General features: G+C 36.6%; 1 protein-coding gene across 1 annotated transcript in view; it reads right to left on the reverse strand.

The window, feature by feature from the left end:
• Positions 1–2277: 2277 nt before the first annotated feature.
• The window catches only part of WDR43 (WD repeat domain 43), a 47209-nt gene continuing 34373 nt past the window's right edge, over positions 2278–15113 (reverse strand). Inside the window, exons 12-18 of the mRNA XM_019943012.3 lie at positions 10586–10672; positions 9958–9989; positions 8905–8968; positions 6745–6858; positions 6168–6237; positions 3984–4033; positions 2278–3882 (exon numbers count right to left, since the gene is read on the reverse strand). Of these exons, the coding sequence (XP_019798571.1) occupies positions 3700–3882; positions 3984–4033; positions 6168–6237; positions 6745–6858; positions 8905–8968; positions 9958–9989; positions 10586–10672 (600 nt within the window). The 3' untranslated portion in view covers positions 2278–3699. The remainder of the gene's footprint in view (positions 3883–3983; positions 4034–6167; positions 6238–6744; positions 6859–8904; positions 8969–9957; positions 9990–10585; positions 10673–15113) is intronic.

Genomic DNA, 15113 nt, shown 5'->3' on the forward strand with positions numbered 1-15113 from the left:
AGCAGTCACATGAAGGGCATCACAAAAGCCATTGCGGCCAGGAAGGATCCACCAGTAATATCAATTACAGCTCAAAGAAACTACAGCTGAAGGATGTCGAGAATTAAAAATGGTAGAGTAAGTAAACCTCAATTTCCCCTACCTCACCTTCCCCCTTTGTGTCCCTTGCGGTTTCTCCTCTCCTCCGACGCTGGGTGCTCTTCCTATGCACATTCACTCCCTGGAGAAGCAAACCCAGTCTTGTGGCTTTACTGACCCTCCATCCAAACTCGTCCCTCAAATCAACTGGGCATGGACTTGCATTCCTAACAGATACCTGTAACTTAGTATGTCCGCAATCCAATTCCTGATCTCCCTCCCCTAAGCTGCTCCACCCACAGCTTCATCCTGGTGCTGCAGCAAGTCATACCCGACTCCCCCCCTTTTCCTCACACCTCTCGGAAACCCAGCTTGCTCTAAACTAGAAACAATCCCTGAAACTAACCAACTATCACCAAGCCCATTACTACTACCCTGGCCTAAGTCCCCATCACCTCTCACTCCTTTGCAGTCACACTGGTCTCCTCTCGTGGTTTCAACACATCACACATGTGCTGGCCTCTGCTCATGCCATTTCCTCCACCTAGAACACTCTTCCACAGATACCCACTTAGCTAACTTCCTCACCTCCGCCTAGTCTATGTTCAAATCTCTTGTCAATAAGCCCTACCCTGATCACATATTTAATTCTGCAACTGCACTCCCTAATCCCAACACCCTTACTCTTTTCCCCCCGGAAGTCACCATCTTCTAACATACTATATAGAATTCATTTACTCCTATACCTTGTACAGTTAGTTTATTGCATACTTCTGATAGAATGTCAGCTCCTTATTAGTTAGTTATTCACTGTCATTCACTGTTACTCAGTGATGTATATGTACCAAGCAACGGACTAATCTGAGAGTAGACAATCAATAAATATGTTACATGAATGAATGTACATTGTTGAGAATTTACCTCCACAAAAATCTTAACAGCCTTACATATATAGCATCAATGTACCCAAATTATCTCACTACCCAGATCCCTTTTTTTCATTTCTTTTTATTATTTCTTTTTATTTATTTATTTTGGCTGCATGGGGTCTTGGTTGAGGCATGCAGGCTCTTCATTGCTGTGTGCATGTTTTCTTTTCTAGTCATGGCGCACAGGCTCCAGGGTGCGTGGGCTCTGTAGTTTGCAGCATGCAGCCTCTCTAGTTGAGGCGCACAAGCTCAGTAGTTGTGGCACATGGGCTCAGCGGCCCCACAGCATACGGGAACCTAGTTCCCCGACCAGGGATCAAACTTGCGTCCTCTGCATTGGAAGGTGGATTCTTTACCACTGTACCACCAGGGAAGTCCCTAGATCCCATTTCTGACCCTCAAACATCCCTCTGCACTAAGGCTTCAAAAATCCCAAACCTGAAGCCTCAACATCTACTTACATCAAAACATACTAATATACTCATCTATGCCCAAAAAGAATTTACTTTTACAAATTAACCTCAAATATCGCCACCTATTTAGTATTCTTGCCAAAAAACATTTAAATGAGAATCTAACCATAAGGAAGCAATCCGACAAACCTGGACTATAGGACATTCTGTAACACAGCTTAATTTATGTGGACTTAAATATCAAAATCATGAAACACACACAAGCGGGAATGGGGAATATTCTGGATTAACAAAGCAATGACAGCCAAATATAATACGTGATCCTTGATTTGATCATGAAGAGACGGTTAATTATTAAAAATAAAAAAGCTAGGAAGAAAAATTAACCTCAAAAAAGACACCACCACATACTCAAAACTTTGTTGTCTGGATTAGGAGTGGAATACCCTGAAACTAGAAAAGTCTTTGCAACAAGTTTGTAATTTAACTCTGGATTTGTCTAAAACAAGAAACAGTAAGCAATTACTACCGTTCTCTAGGTAGAGCCAGGTGCGGGGGAAATCTGACCCAGGCCACAGGACATGGCCTGAGCCATGGGCACGTGCACCCTGGTGACTGCCACCACAACCTCGGGTGGTGGGAGCGCGGCCCTGCCAGGCGGGGCAAGAAACAACCACTAGCTCCTAACAAAGTTCTTGGTTCCTTCACTTTGTTACAAATGCTAGATTATCCAAAAAGCCTTGAAAGCATTTATCTATTAATGCTAGTGGAGTAAGATGATTTTTTTAAAACCTTCACACCACAAGCACAAACCTGTGGCTGTGTTCCCCTACATATACCACAAGACAAGCACTGGGTAAAGATGAATATTTATTCACTTTACAAAGAGAATGGTATTAAATTGCCATAAACAGCTCCATTTATAGACAAATATAACTATACATTACACCAGTCGCTGACTCTAACTTTCCCAAGATGCTCTATATGGCTCCAGCTCTATTAGTTGAGCACAGAAATCTGTCTGCCACCGATATCAGAAGTCCCTCAGAGATAATGGTTTTATGTTTTACATATTCACACGTGGGAAAAATAAACCCATCTCCCCAGCCCTTTCTTAGAGTTGAGCTTCCATCTGCATGTTCCCTAGAGAGCACTAAGCAAATACTGGCTCATTCTTTTAAAAAAACAAACAAACAAAAAAAAATTACTGATAATTTGAGAAGGCTTTTGTAGCACACCAAAATATTTCTTTACACATACATAAAAAATCTTGAGTCGGATTTGTTTTAAGGTAAACATACCCTAACACTGCCAAGAGTGGGTAATGAAAAGGAACACATTAAATTATGGAATTATAAAAATATTTTCTTTGGAAAAAAATTCCAACAAGGTTATCATTAATATCTAAAACCAAAGAGAAAAAATAAACAACTGTTCTTTGACCCATTAGTAATTTAAATAAAAATGAAAACCTCTTCAAAAGCAGCTGTAACTGAATCTTTTAAAAAGTTGCAGGTAACGAGCACTTCTACATCTATACACTGATGATTCTTTACAGGCAACTTGCAGTCAAGAAAAATCCTCAATATGGCTAATTCTTTAGTTTTTAAATTATCATAATTTTTCTGTGTTTTAAAAAAATACTTCACATGACAGCTTAAAAAATAAGTGGTTGTTTTGGGGAAGCACTCCAAATATTCAATCTGACTCAAATCAGATTACCAGTCAATAGAGAAGCTAGGGATACTGGTGATTTTATTTTTTTTAGTCACAATCATTTTTACTCCAGTCTTTAGTTTATCCCTTCACATTTTATGAAAATGTACCAAATTAAAATTTTTTCACTAGTGCTGCTTCATACCAGGATGTGATGAAAGATACCAACCTGAGATAAGAGCTGACTCCTTCACAAAAGTCCAGTTCTTGACCCTTACATGGGAAATGTCTTTATCTTCACTTACATCAATTCTTGGCATAACCAATCATACCAGGATATTACATTATAAAAATATACCATATATTGGACACTCATGTCAGTACACTGCAGAAAATGTATCTATTTGCTGTGTAAAGTTTATTAACATTTGAATGAAACTCTTATTTACACAGTTAAGTCTGGGGTGCTCAAGACAGCAAAGTGGCATGGGAGCCACCATTAGGAATTTGGAAATGTGCAGCGGTCCTTGGCATCTGTCACGGAGACAACCCTCCATAGGAGAACTCGGCAGCAGTGGGTAAGGTGAGCCAGTTTCCATAGTTCATTTGACTTGTTCCTCTGTTCATTCTTCTTCACTTTCATTTTCAGGATCTAAATCAGAATCTCCATTTAATTCCTTTTCACTTGCCACGTCTCTGTCCTCACCATTTTCTTCATCTTTTTCTTCAGCATCCTCTTCTTCCTCTTCGTCAACATCCTCATCTTTTTCACCTCCTTTCTCTTCCTCATCTTCATCCCAATTATCCTGGTAGAGATATTAAGCAAGGAAAGCATGATTGAAGGCCTCGTTCTTACAGGGTACAAAGATATGAGGCAGATTCATGTACCAGGAAACAAATTACTCACATCAGAATCCTTATCTGCTATTTCATCATCAGACTCCTCTTCAGAAGATTCTGCAAGAAGGGGGAAACAAGCTTTAACTTTGTGATCAAAGCAGAGGACAGAGCCCAGAAAGCTAAGAAGAATCAGATTCCTGAATTTATTTTTAGAAATATATTCAGCTATCAACCAAGAAGGAACATTGTTTATATTCTTATCTGCATAAAAGTACATGTATTATACTATTCCATCAAGATCTCATTGATCAGGACAAAGTATCAAAACCCTAACAAAATCCCATCTAAAACACTAAGTCGCTGTACATTAACTATACTTCAATTAAAAAAATAATTAAAAAAAAAAAACAAAAAACTAAGCCGAGGATGTGGAGAAAAGGAATCCCTGTGCACTGCTGATGGGAATGTAAACTGGTTCAGCCACCATGGAAAACAGTATGAAGACTCCCCAAGAAATTAAAAATAGAATTACCATATGATCCACCAAGTCCACTTCTAAAAATATACCAAAGGAAACGAAATCAGGATCTCAGATATAACTGCACTCCCATGTTCGCTGCAGCATTATTTACAATAGTCAAGACAGGGAAACAACCCAAATGTCCATTGATGGAAGAATGGATAAAGAAAATGTCACACACACACAAAATAGATTATTATTCAGCCATGCAATAATAGGAACTCCTGCCCTTTGCAACAACATGGATGGACCTTGAGGGCTTTGTGCTAAGTGAAATAAGTCAGATAGAAAAAGGTAAATACTGTATGATCTCACTCACATATAGAATCTACAAAAACAAGATTCAATGATACAGGGAACAGATTGGTGGTTGCCAGAGGTGTCAGATAGGGGTGGAGGAAATGGGTGAAGGTCAAAAGACACAAACTTTCAATTATAAGATAAGTCAGTCCTGGGTAGATAATGTACACCACGGTGACCACAGTTAGCAATACTGTAACGTTTATTTGAGAGCTGCTAAGAGAGTCAACCTTAAAAGCTCTCATCACAGGAACAAAAGATTTATAACTGTGTGGTGATGGATGTTAACTAAACATTGTGATGATCATTTCACAATATATACATATAGGATCATTATGTTGTACCCCCCTAAAACGAGCACAGTGTTACATGTCAATTATATCTCAATAAAACCGGGGGGGGGGATCACAAAAAGTATAATTAATTAATTCAGGTATGCTTTTATGTCCTTCAGTTATATTTTATAGTTTTCTCTATAAAGGTTTTGTTTCATTTTTTAGAGGTATTTCTAGGTACTTCATAGTTTTGGTTGCTGCTGTGAATAAGATCTTTTTTCCTAAGACATTTCTAACCGGGACATTATGGACATACAATACATTATTGAGACATAATAATGCTACTGATTCCTTTTTGCTAGATCTTGGTATCCAGTAAACTTGCTTATCTGAATATTTCAATGGTGTGACTAGATTATCAAATAATGAGATGTACTAAGACAGAATTTCATTGAATTATTTTTCTATATCTATTAAAATAATAGACAGTGCTCATGATAACCTGTTAACATGGTAATAACTACATTAACAGATTTCTTGATGCTAAATCATCTTACAATCTTTAAATAAATTCTACTTGGTAATGACATATTATTTTACTTAAGCACTTCTGTAATCAATCTGCTACTTAGGATATTTGAGGATGGCCTGAGATGTTATTTTCTTGACTATACTTGTCCGATTTTGACTCATAAAATGTCTAAATTGTTTGTACGTGACAAAAATGACTTGTTCCTTAAAGACTGGTAAAAGTCACTTATAAAACCTGTGTCTGGTACCCTACGGGGAAAGGTTTTGACTAAATCAATTTAAAGCTATTAGCTTGTTCTAGGTTTCTATTTCTTTTTAAGTCAATTTTGGTCATTAAAGTTTCCCAAGAAATTACCTACACCATCTAGGTTTTTTGTATTGACATAGTTTGTTCATAGTGTTCTTCAAATCTCTTCCATACCTAACGCCCTTTTTTGTTTCTGTATTATATTTGTGCCTTCGCTTTTTTTAATTTGATCACATTTTTGCCAGTTTTGCCACAAGCTTGCCCGTTTTATTAGGGAAGGTGTGTGTCAAAGCATGATCTCACACTGATGTTTTTACAAAGTCACAGAACTGAGTCAATGTGAAAAACTAAATGTTCAGCCTATGCCCCAAGCTTTACCTTCTTCATACACCACCTTTGCCTTCTGTGCAGGACAAGTCGGTCCCTTCGTTTTTTCTGATGCTGTAACCTGAAAGATAATCAAGTGCTATTGTGAAGCAGAGTGTAAGTTTATCTCAAGTATCACAACGTTCCCCAACAGTAAACTCATCCGCAACCACTATAACAGATGACCTTAACACGATGTAGATCAAATACAGGGCAAAAGGCATATTCGTCAAATACAAGAAAGAGTTACTCCGTAAAGGCTGAAAATACTTTTAAGGTAATCCAATTTCTTTCTGCGACAAAAAGCTGTAGAAATACCCTGTGACTCGTTGCTCATAGCACCACAACCACTCTAACTGTATTAACAACTGAAATATGACGGTGAGAACCTCCGAGTTAAAGCTGACACAGGCAGAACTAAGTAAACTTACTGTCAAATATATAACATTTCCTAGTCAAAAACTAGGTCCTGATTTACCAATTTTTTGCTGAAACAGGGTGCTTTCAACATTCAGGTAAACAATCCTTATTCCTCTCTCCATTCCCATCGCATTCAAAAGTTTAGCACAAAACAATCTGATTTACTCACTTGCGTGATTAGAAGGATGAGCTTTCCGTGAAGGTGGGAGAGTTTCTGAAAAGTTTTTACTCTGCTTTCCATTAACTGGTACAGTGTCCCCAGCTGGGGTACCAGGTCAGGCAACTAAGGAACAACAGCAACAAAAAAATGATACTTTGATACTATTATAATAAAACATGGATGACAAATATATAAATCATGCTCAGATATGCCTGAGTATTCAGCCCCCACAAATGCTTGCACTTCCAGTGGCAGTGGCAGTGTACACACAGCCTAGCAACGTCTCAAATTTTCAGAGGTCTTTACTGTCCTAACAGCAAAAAAATAATACATTAAAAAAATAATGATGCAAGGTCCGAAGGAGAAACTGCAAGAAGAGACAAACTGCAGGGTGGGACTTCTTTGTGTTGATCTTATTATTTCAGAGAAGATCAATATAAAGGAGACACTAAGTAAAGAGTAACCCCAAGCACATACCTCTGGGCTAAAAAGGGCTTCACTCTGAAACTTCCTCTCTGATGATATCACACTATCTACCTCCATTAGGTCCCAGCAGCTGGAGGAAGCTTTCACAGCTTCCAGAGACCAGCAGGACAAAGTGACAGAATACAAAGCTGACCTTATGGTATTTCAAACATACTTCCTGTTAATTAACCCTCTGAGTTATACTTCAGAAATTAAAGCAGGAAATTTTCTTTGTCCCTCCAGAGCTTCAGAAAAAGGGACCCCACTCTTTGCCCTTTAATTAGCCTTTACTTGCCCTCCTATCTCTGACACGAGAGTAAATAAGAGTGTTTCATTCAAATGTTAAACTTTAAACAGTAAAAATGAGAGTGTCTGTACATTACTAAAGCCCCCATGCCTAGCACAGTCCTTGACTTAGAGAAGGTACTTAAAGATATCTGATAAGGAAGGAAGAAATGAAGGAAAGGTGGGGGAAGAGCACTGTTTTCTGAGGAGAGAAAACTGTTTTGGACTGGAGTCCACCCTGTACCATACTTCCATGGTCTATTTTGCCCTGACCTAGAATGTTATACGACTACTACTCCAGTAGTTATAACTTAGGGGTTGATTCCAGAAGGGATTTCACTACAAGTCCACCTAGGGCTCTTTTTGCTTCTAAGCAATTCAATGAAGTCACAAAATGAGTGTCATCCTATGCTTGTGGTAATCTTTCCATGCCCATCACCACGCCACTCAGACACTGCCCCCAATCCAACTCCCAAGATTTCTGTAAGCAGGGAAACCCAATATGCATTCTTACTGTTTCCTATCTCTTCCCCACATTTTAACATCCTGACAGAGATCTCCACAGACATACAAAGAACGAACTGCCGAACTCAAAACAGGTTAACCAATGGTTTTTCCTATCTCAGACTACTGAAGGAAAAGGATCCTGAGACAGAGAACAAGGGACAGTGATCAGGCAAGAATTGGGTGAAACTGTTAAGAAGGATAGAGCTATAGTTTAAGGAGTAATTAAAAATTTTCAACTATCCACTAAAATCTTTCAAGAAAACCTATTGTAAGGTTCTAGATAACCAAATAAAAGAAGAATGAGTCAACTGCATAATTTTATTTCTAGCTTAAACTATAATTAAATTGATGATGTGGCAATAACCCAGCTCATATTGTGACATATAAAACTGGGGTTTTTTTGGTGTTGCTTTATGATTTTATGCTCCCTCCCTTCCATCTGTATAGGTAATCAAGAGCTGACAGCCCCAGCAAAATGTCAGGTATTAAGATATTTATTTCATTTTTATCACAAGGTAATATAGATACGTTAGCATAGATATAAACTTTAAAAAGCTACTAAGCTTTTAGAAGAGGATGGGAGAGATACATACAATGTAAAGATAATTTTGCTAAACAGGTATGTATATAGAAAAACACCTGAGGACTAGTATGTAACTTTTGTCCTTTCTGTATTTTTCAAGCTTCTCTACAGAATATATATTACTTTTAAAATCTGGGCCAAAAAAGGGCCAGTTTATAAAAGGTAACAATGATGACAACATGACATTGCACCTGCGGAAAAAACAAATTCTTTAAAAGCAGCAGCTGATGGTTAAAGGGTAGATGGAGAGAAAATGGTTTTGTTAAGCCATCAGTTGATGATCCTTATCAAAGCCAAACTGTTCAGCAACTACAGGTGAAAAGACTTACTGTGGATAAGTAGGATGCATGGATCGTTAGCACGCATTTTAGCCACTGAACCATTATAACAGCACTGAAAAAAAAAAGAACAAATCAACTGATATTCACAAATTCAAAATTAAATACAACGGAGTTATAAAGATCTAGAAAATGACTCTAATAAATAACCACTGTGAATATGACAGTCGTTCATTCTTTCACTGGGTCTATTTGAGGTCTGTGTAATATACTCATCTTTTGAGGAAGGGAGGGGGTAGTAGGATGGACTAGATAACAGGACAAAAATCCCTTCCTCTAAAATAATTCAATTCCAGATATAAAACCTATGCTTTACTTCGTAATTAGCTGATACCAAGGCAGTAAACTGGGCTCAGCTGACTTTGCATTTTATGCTCATATCTGAGCCCATCATCTACTCATCATCAGGTACAAACAGCAAAAGATTTCCACACCAACATTAAAAGACAAATATAGACCAAAAATGTAAGCCGGGCCTAATTAATGAAATCTTTAGATTTCCTCTGTGAGTTCCAAAGGCTAATGGAGCCTATCACGAAAAAAAATTTAGAAAAGAAAAACTATATTATAGACTCTGATAATACTATAGTGCAAGCTGAGATCTTTGAGATATCAACACCTTATATAAATATTTAATCATCAAATTAGCAAAAAAGACCCACAAAATTTAGTTATATAAAATCTTTCCTTGTAGCGTCTTAAGCAACTACCAGAGGCTGAGCAAGTTCTACAGATGTCCAGTTTTACACATCGTGATTAGGCCTGAATTATTAAATCAGACTAACCCATTAAATGACCTGATATATAAAGCTGAAAAACCTCCAATTTTCTGAAGGAAGGAAAAACTATAATACAGTCTGAGAAATAAGAATCATTCAATTTAAAATAAGTGCAGAGAGCAATATCTGACACTTTGAGTTTTATTAGTTAGAATCTGAGGCTACCTACTATGTAATCTCATGCTGCCAGACACTGCTGTTTTTAAACAATCACATTTAAAATATTTATAAAATCAAAGCAATTTAAGTCGCCTAAACATCTTACCTATTAGGATGTCCTTGTAATCTCTTTGTAAGCTGAGGAGGAGAAAAACAGTATTAGCAACAGTACTTCAGAGGCAGCCAATCTCCATGAATTCCCATGATAACACATCCGTAAGAACAAGGGAAAGAAAGACTGTATTAGGAAATCATTATTCTTAAATTTGCTAACTCCTAAATGTTCAACCAATTTAACATAATCTAGGAATACATTCCCAAAATAAAAATAATTATCTGATAAAAATCTAGGCTAGGATTTATATGAATGAATGTCCAGAACACACACAAAGACAGAAAATAGATTAGTGGTTGCCAGAAACTGGGGCTAAGGACAAATGGGGAGTGATTAGCGGGTACTGGATTTCTTTTTGATGTGGCAATTGCACAATCTGTAATATATTATAAAACACTGAACTGACACCTTAGAGGTATGTAAATTATATCTCAATTTTTAAAATACATAGAAAAAAATCTAGATTAGGCAAATTTTGTCTGAGTAGATCTAGTGATCATCTATCATCGACTCTAAATACCCTGCTTGCTTACATACAGCAAATCCATTTCTCTGAATACTGGATTTTGTCTTTGAGTCATAGCATTAGGACCTTAAAATGAGAAGCGTACTCAGTTACCTCTTGCAACAATGGAATGACAGCATGCAGGGGCATCCTTAGTACAGTTCTCTTTATTAGGTTTAAGTTTCTAGTTTGAAGTACTTTCTGTGAGAAAAAAAAAAAAAATGTAAATAAGCATACTCAGAAACTAAGGACACTACAGGGAATACTGTCACTAAAAATTATCTTAAAAACCAAGCAATACTCAACTGTAGCAAATAAAGATTAGGAATAAATGGAGAATGTTATATTATGTCTTATGGCTATCAGACAAGTACAGGCTTCAAGTATCAGGACATTTACTCCATTAAACAAGTTTCTGCTCCACAAATTCTAAATTCTTATAAGCTAATTTTTGATATAAAACAGAAAAGAACACCTCTCGACATCTAAATACAGGTATATACACCACTTTAGAGAAGTTCTCAAACCTTTGTTTTATGAAACATATCTTGTCATATCAACACAAGAATGAGCAAAACACACTAAAATCACATTACAAGGAAACATACCTTTTAAATGTTTTTGATAAAATTTTAAGCCAATCAAAAGATCATATAATGAGTGCTTGAGTCAAAAACTTTAAGGGTGAAACGCAGTCTCCACCCCACGTTGTATGGATAGAAAAGGAGATAGAGCAGATTAGTCCAAATTCTGGCAGGCCTTTCTGTTTCTCCAAACCCCACCCAGATGCTTCATCTATAGGAGAGGGTGGGAAATGAGTCCTTTCAGGTTTCAAAATCCAGATACCACCCCCTTCCTCTTTAATACTTTTAAATATTTATCTTTCAAAAGAGTTTACAACTAGAGGAACTTCCCTAATGGTTGGTGCATGCTATGTTTTGGCTGTTGTTGCTATAAAGATCATGTTCAGGATATGATCAGTAGAGGTATTACAGGGCAAAAACGCGGAAAGTTCATTTTCAACCTACTTTAATGGTCTTAACATACCCTTTCAAAATTCCCTATGGATTTTATTTGCTTGTAAAAATATCTTTATACCAAACCCTTCTTAAATCTATCAAGTACTATTTAACAACTATCACTGACATAATTACAAAGTTTATTATGCAAAAGAAAGATTATGTATTTTTATACATAATCACTGGGGAACTGACGGATGGACTGTCCTAATATTGTCATTTTCAAATAATCAGAACACAAGGTTCAAAGCAAAGTATGCTGAGAAGTTAAACAATAATTCACAAGGTGTCTGATGATACTAAACATCCCTCAAATCAAGTCTTTGTTATAGATCAGCTATCACAAAGTTCCAATGATGTACAAGTTACAGGGAACATTGTCTGAACTAGTCTACAAATACTTTTTTTTTTAAATGAAGTACAGTTGCTTTACAGTGTTGTGTTAGTTTCTGCTGTACAAGGAAGTGAATCAGCTATATGTATACATATATCCCCTCCGTCTTTGACCTCCCTCCCACCCATCTAGGTCATCACAGAGCACTGAGCTGAGCTCCCTGTGCTATACAGCAGGTTCCCACTATCAATTTTATACATGGTAGTGGGTATATGTCAATCCTAATCTCCCAATTCATCCCACTCCCCCTTCCCCCTGTGCCCACATGTCCATTTTCTATGTCTGCATCTCTTTTTGTTAAGGTACTCAATTTTCACAGCATGTTCACCAAACTACCAGGCTTCGCTGTCTTAAATGGCCAAGTAGAATAGTAACACTTTAGGTCAAGGAATACAATCTTGAACTTGCTGCTGCACATTATTTATACCAAAAGCTTGGTTAAGAAACATAATGTAGGGCTGAAGGTTTGAAAAATACATGGTTTGTGAAATCCTCTAGTGCTCTAAATGTTAAGTGATCAGATAATTTGTTGTCCAAACTGGGACACTTCTGTGAATGAAAGGAGTCACTATTAGTAATTACACCAAGTTAAGAGGTGTAAACCAAAACTGTCACAGGCAAATAATGGTATGTATGGCCTAGCTATTTAGAAGTTATTCCAAACTGCAGGACAGAAAAATGTAACAAGCTCTCAGATAATCCTTGTGCTCACTAAAGACAGAGGCTCTATGATAACAATTTTCAAATTAAAAATACACAAAAAAAATAAGTTATCCCAAGCCAAGCAAAATGATAATGAATAGAGGAGTTAGCATTATTAACTTCTGCCAAGACTATAAACCACAGCTACAAGTAGCAAGAAGATGATACTGAAGATGGGATTTTTTTTTAAACTTTACTGTATTATAACTGAAACATAACAGTGCACAATTTAAAGTGTACTATTTGATCAGTTTGACATACATTTACCCATGAAACAAACACTGTAATAAACATTCTATCACCCTCAAGTCTCCTTGGACCCTTTACATTCTATCCTTCCCTTCCACCCCACCGTCCTCAGGCAACCACTGAACTACATGCTGGTTTGCATTTTCTAGAATTGTTCTATAAATGAAATCAAACTGTATGTACTTTTTTGTCTGGCTTCTTTCTCACAGCCTAAGTTTGAGATTCATTCATGTTGCTGATGAAGCAATATACATTCTTTACATTGTTAGATAACAATTTATCCCTTCATGTGTTCAAGGTTCTTTCCAGTTTGGGGCTATTAAAAATAAGGCTGCCATGACCATTCATGTACAAGTCTTTGTATGAACATTTGTTTTCAATTCTCTTGGTAAACACCTAAGAGTAGAACGGCAGGATCTTATGGTAGATGTGTCCTTCACTTTTAAGAAATGGCCCAACTGTTCTCCAAAGTAGGCGTACCATTTTACATTCCCCCAGCAAGATATGAGAGTTCCAGTTACTCCACATCCTCCCCAATAGATGGTACTGGTCTTTTAAACTTTAATCAGTCTATAATGGGTATGTAGTGTTGTCTCACTGTGGTTTTAATTTGCATTTGTGATGATTAATGATGTATAATACCTTTACATGCACTCACTGGCCACTGGAATTCTTTTACGAAATGTGTGTTCACGCATTTACCAATTGTTTTTTATTTGAGTTGAGTCTCACTACTGAGTTAAGAGTTCTTTATCAATTCTGGATATAAATCCTTTGATGTATAAGTTGGTTTTTTTTCCCCAGGCTGCGGCCTGCCTTTTCATTCTCCTAACAGTGTCATTTCAAGAGAAAAGTTTTTAATTTTTATTAAATCCAAATGACCAATTTTTCCTTAAGTGTTTCATGCTTTTTGTGATGAACCTAAGAAGGCTTTTTCCATGCAAATCTGCATAACATTTTCTCCTATTTTCTTCTAGAAGTTTTGAGGGTTGGTTTATACATTTATGTCTGTGACCTATTTTTGTGTAGACTTTTGTGTAAGATGTGAGGAAAGAGTTGAGATGCATTTTTTTCCATATAGATATTCAATTGATTCAACTGCAACTGTTGAAAAGACTTTGCTTTCCCAATTGACTCAACTTAGAAGCACCTTTACTGAAAACCAATTGCATGTGGTCTATTTCTGGACTATTTTTGTTCCTTAATCTATATTTATGTTTTCACTAATACCAAACAATCTTGATTACTACAGCTTTTTCTTGAAATCAGGTAGGGTAAGCTCCCTAGTTTTGCTCTTCATTTTATAATTACTTTGGTTATTTCATGTCCTTTGAATTTCTAAAAGGTAGCTGTGCTGGAATTTAATTGGGAATGTATTGGATACATAGAATAATTTGGGGGGAATTGCTCATCTTAACAATATTGAATCTTCCAAGCATGAACATAGGCCTTGGTTAATTTCTCCCAATTTTTGTAATTTTCAATGTAGAGGTAGAAACATCTTTTGTAGATTTATCCTAGGCATTTTTTGGTACTACTGTAAATGGGAACTTCTAAGAAATACTTAATTTAAATAAAAATTTTAAAATATTTAAAAATCTATAACTCCTATGGGTGCCATGAATTATATAAATGACTAAGCCTATCTTTTTTGCATAAGCTATAGACTATTTCTTTAGGTCAAATTGCCACTTTCCTAAAAAGCCACAAACTTTAATGTCAAGTGTTCTACAGCAGGGATTTTTAACCACACCTTTGGTCCTATGTTGCATACCTGACACTGCTCACTTTCTTCTTTCTTTCTTTTTTTTTTAATATTTATTTTGGCTGCACTGGGTCTTAGTTGCGGGATCTTTTAGTTGCGGCATGTGGACTCCTTAGTTGTAGCATGCACATGGGATCTAGTTGCCTGACCAAGGATCGAATCCAGGTCCCCTGTATTGGGAGTGCGGAGTCTTACCCACTGGACCACCAGGGAAGTTCCCTTTCATTCCTATTTTTAATGACCTCCTATTATATTTCACATATCCTCAGAAGGTTATCTTTGGAAATGAGGAACACACTTTCCAGGGGAAAAAGTATTTGGTTTATTTTTTTACTTGCCTCTTTCTCTTTAGAATGCATGATATCCCAGGTAATACAGTATGGGAATACTCCTATATTCTAGTTTTTCTTTCTTTTTTTTTTTTTAAAGGTTATTGACTTCTACTTAAACAATATGACGTATCACCTCAAAATCCTGAATAATGAAAAGATCTTACACGTACAATTCTTTACA

The sequence above is a fragment of the Tursiops truncatus genome, chromosome 14 (assembly GCF_011762595.2).
Source record: "Tursiops truncatus isolate mTurTru1 chromosome 14, mTurTru1.mat.Y, whole genome shotgun sequence".
NCBI lineage: Eukaryota > Metazoa > Chordata > Mammalia > Artiodactyla > Delphinidae > Tursiops > Tursiops truncatus.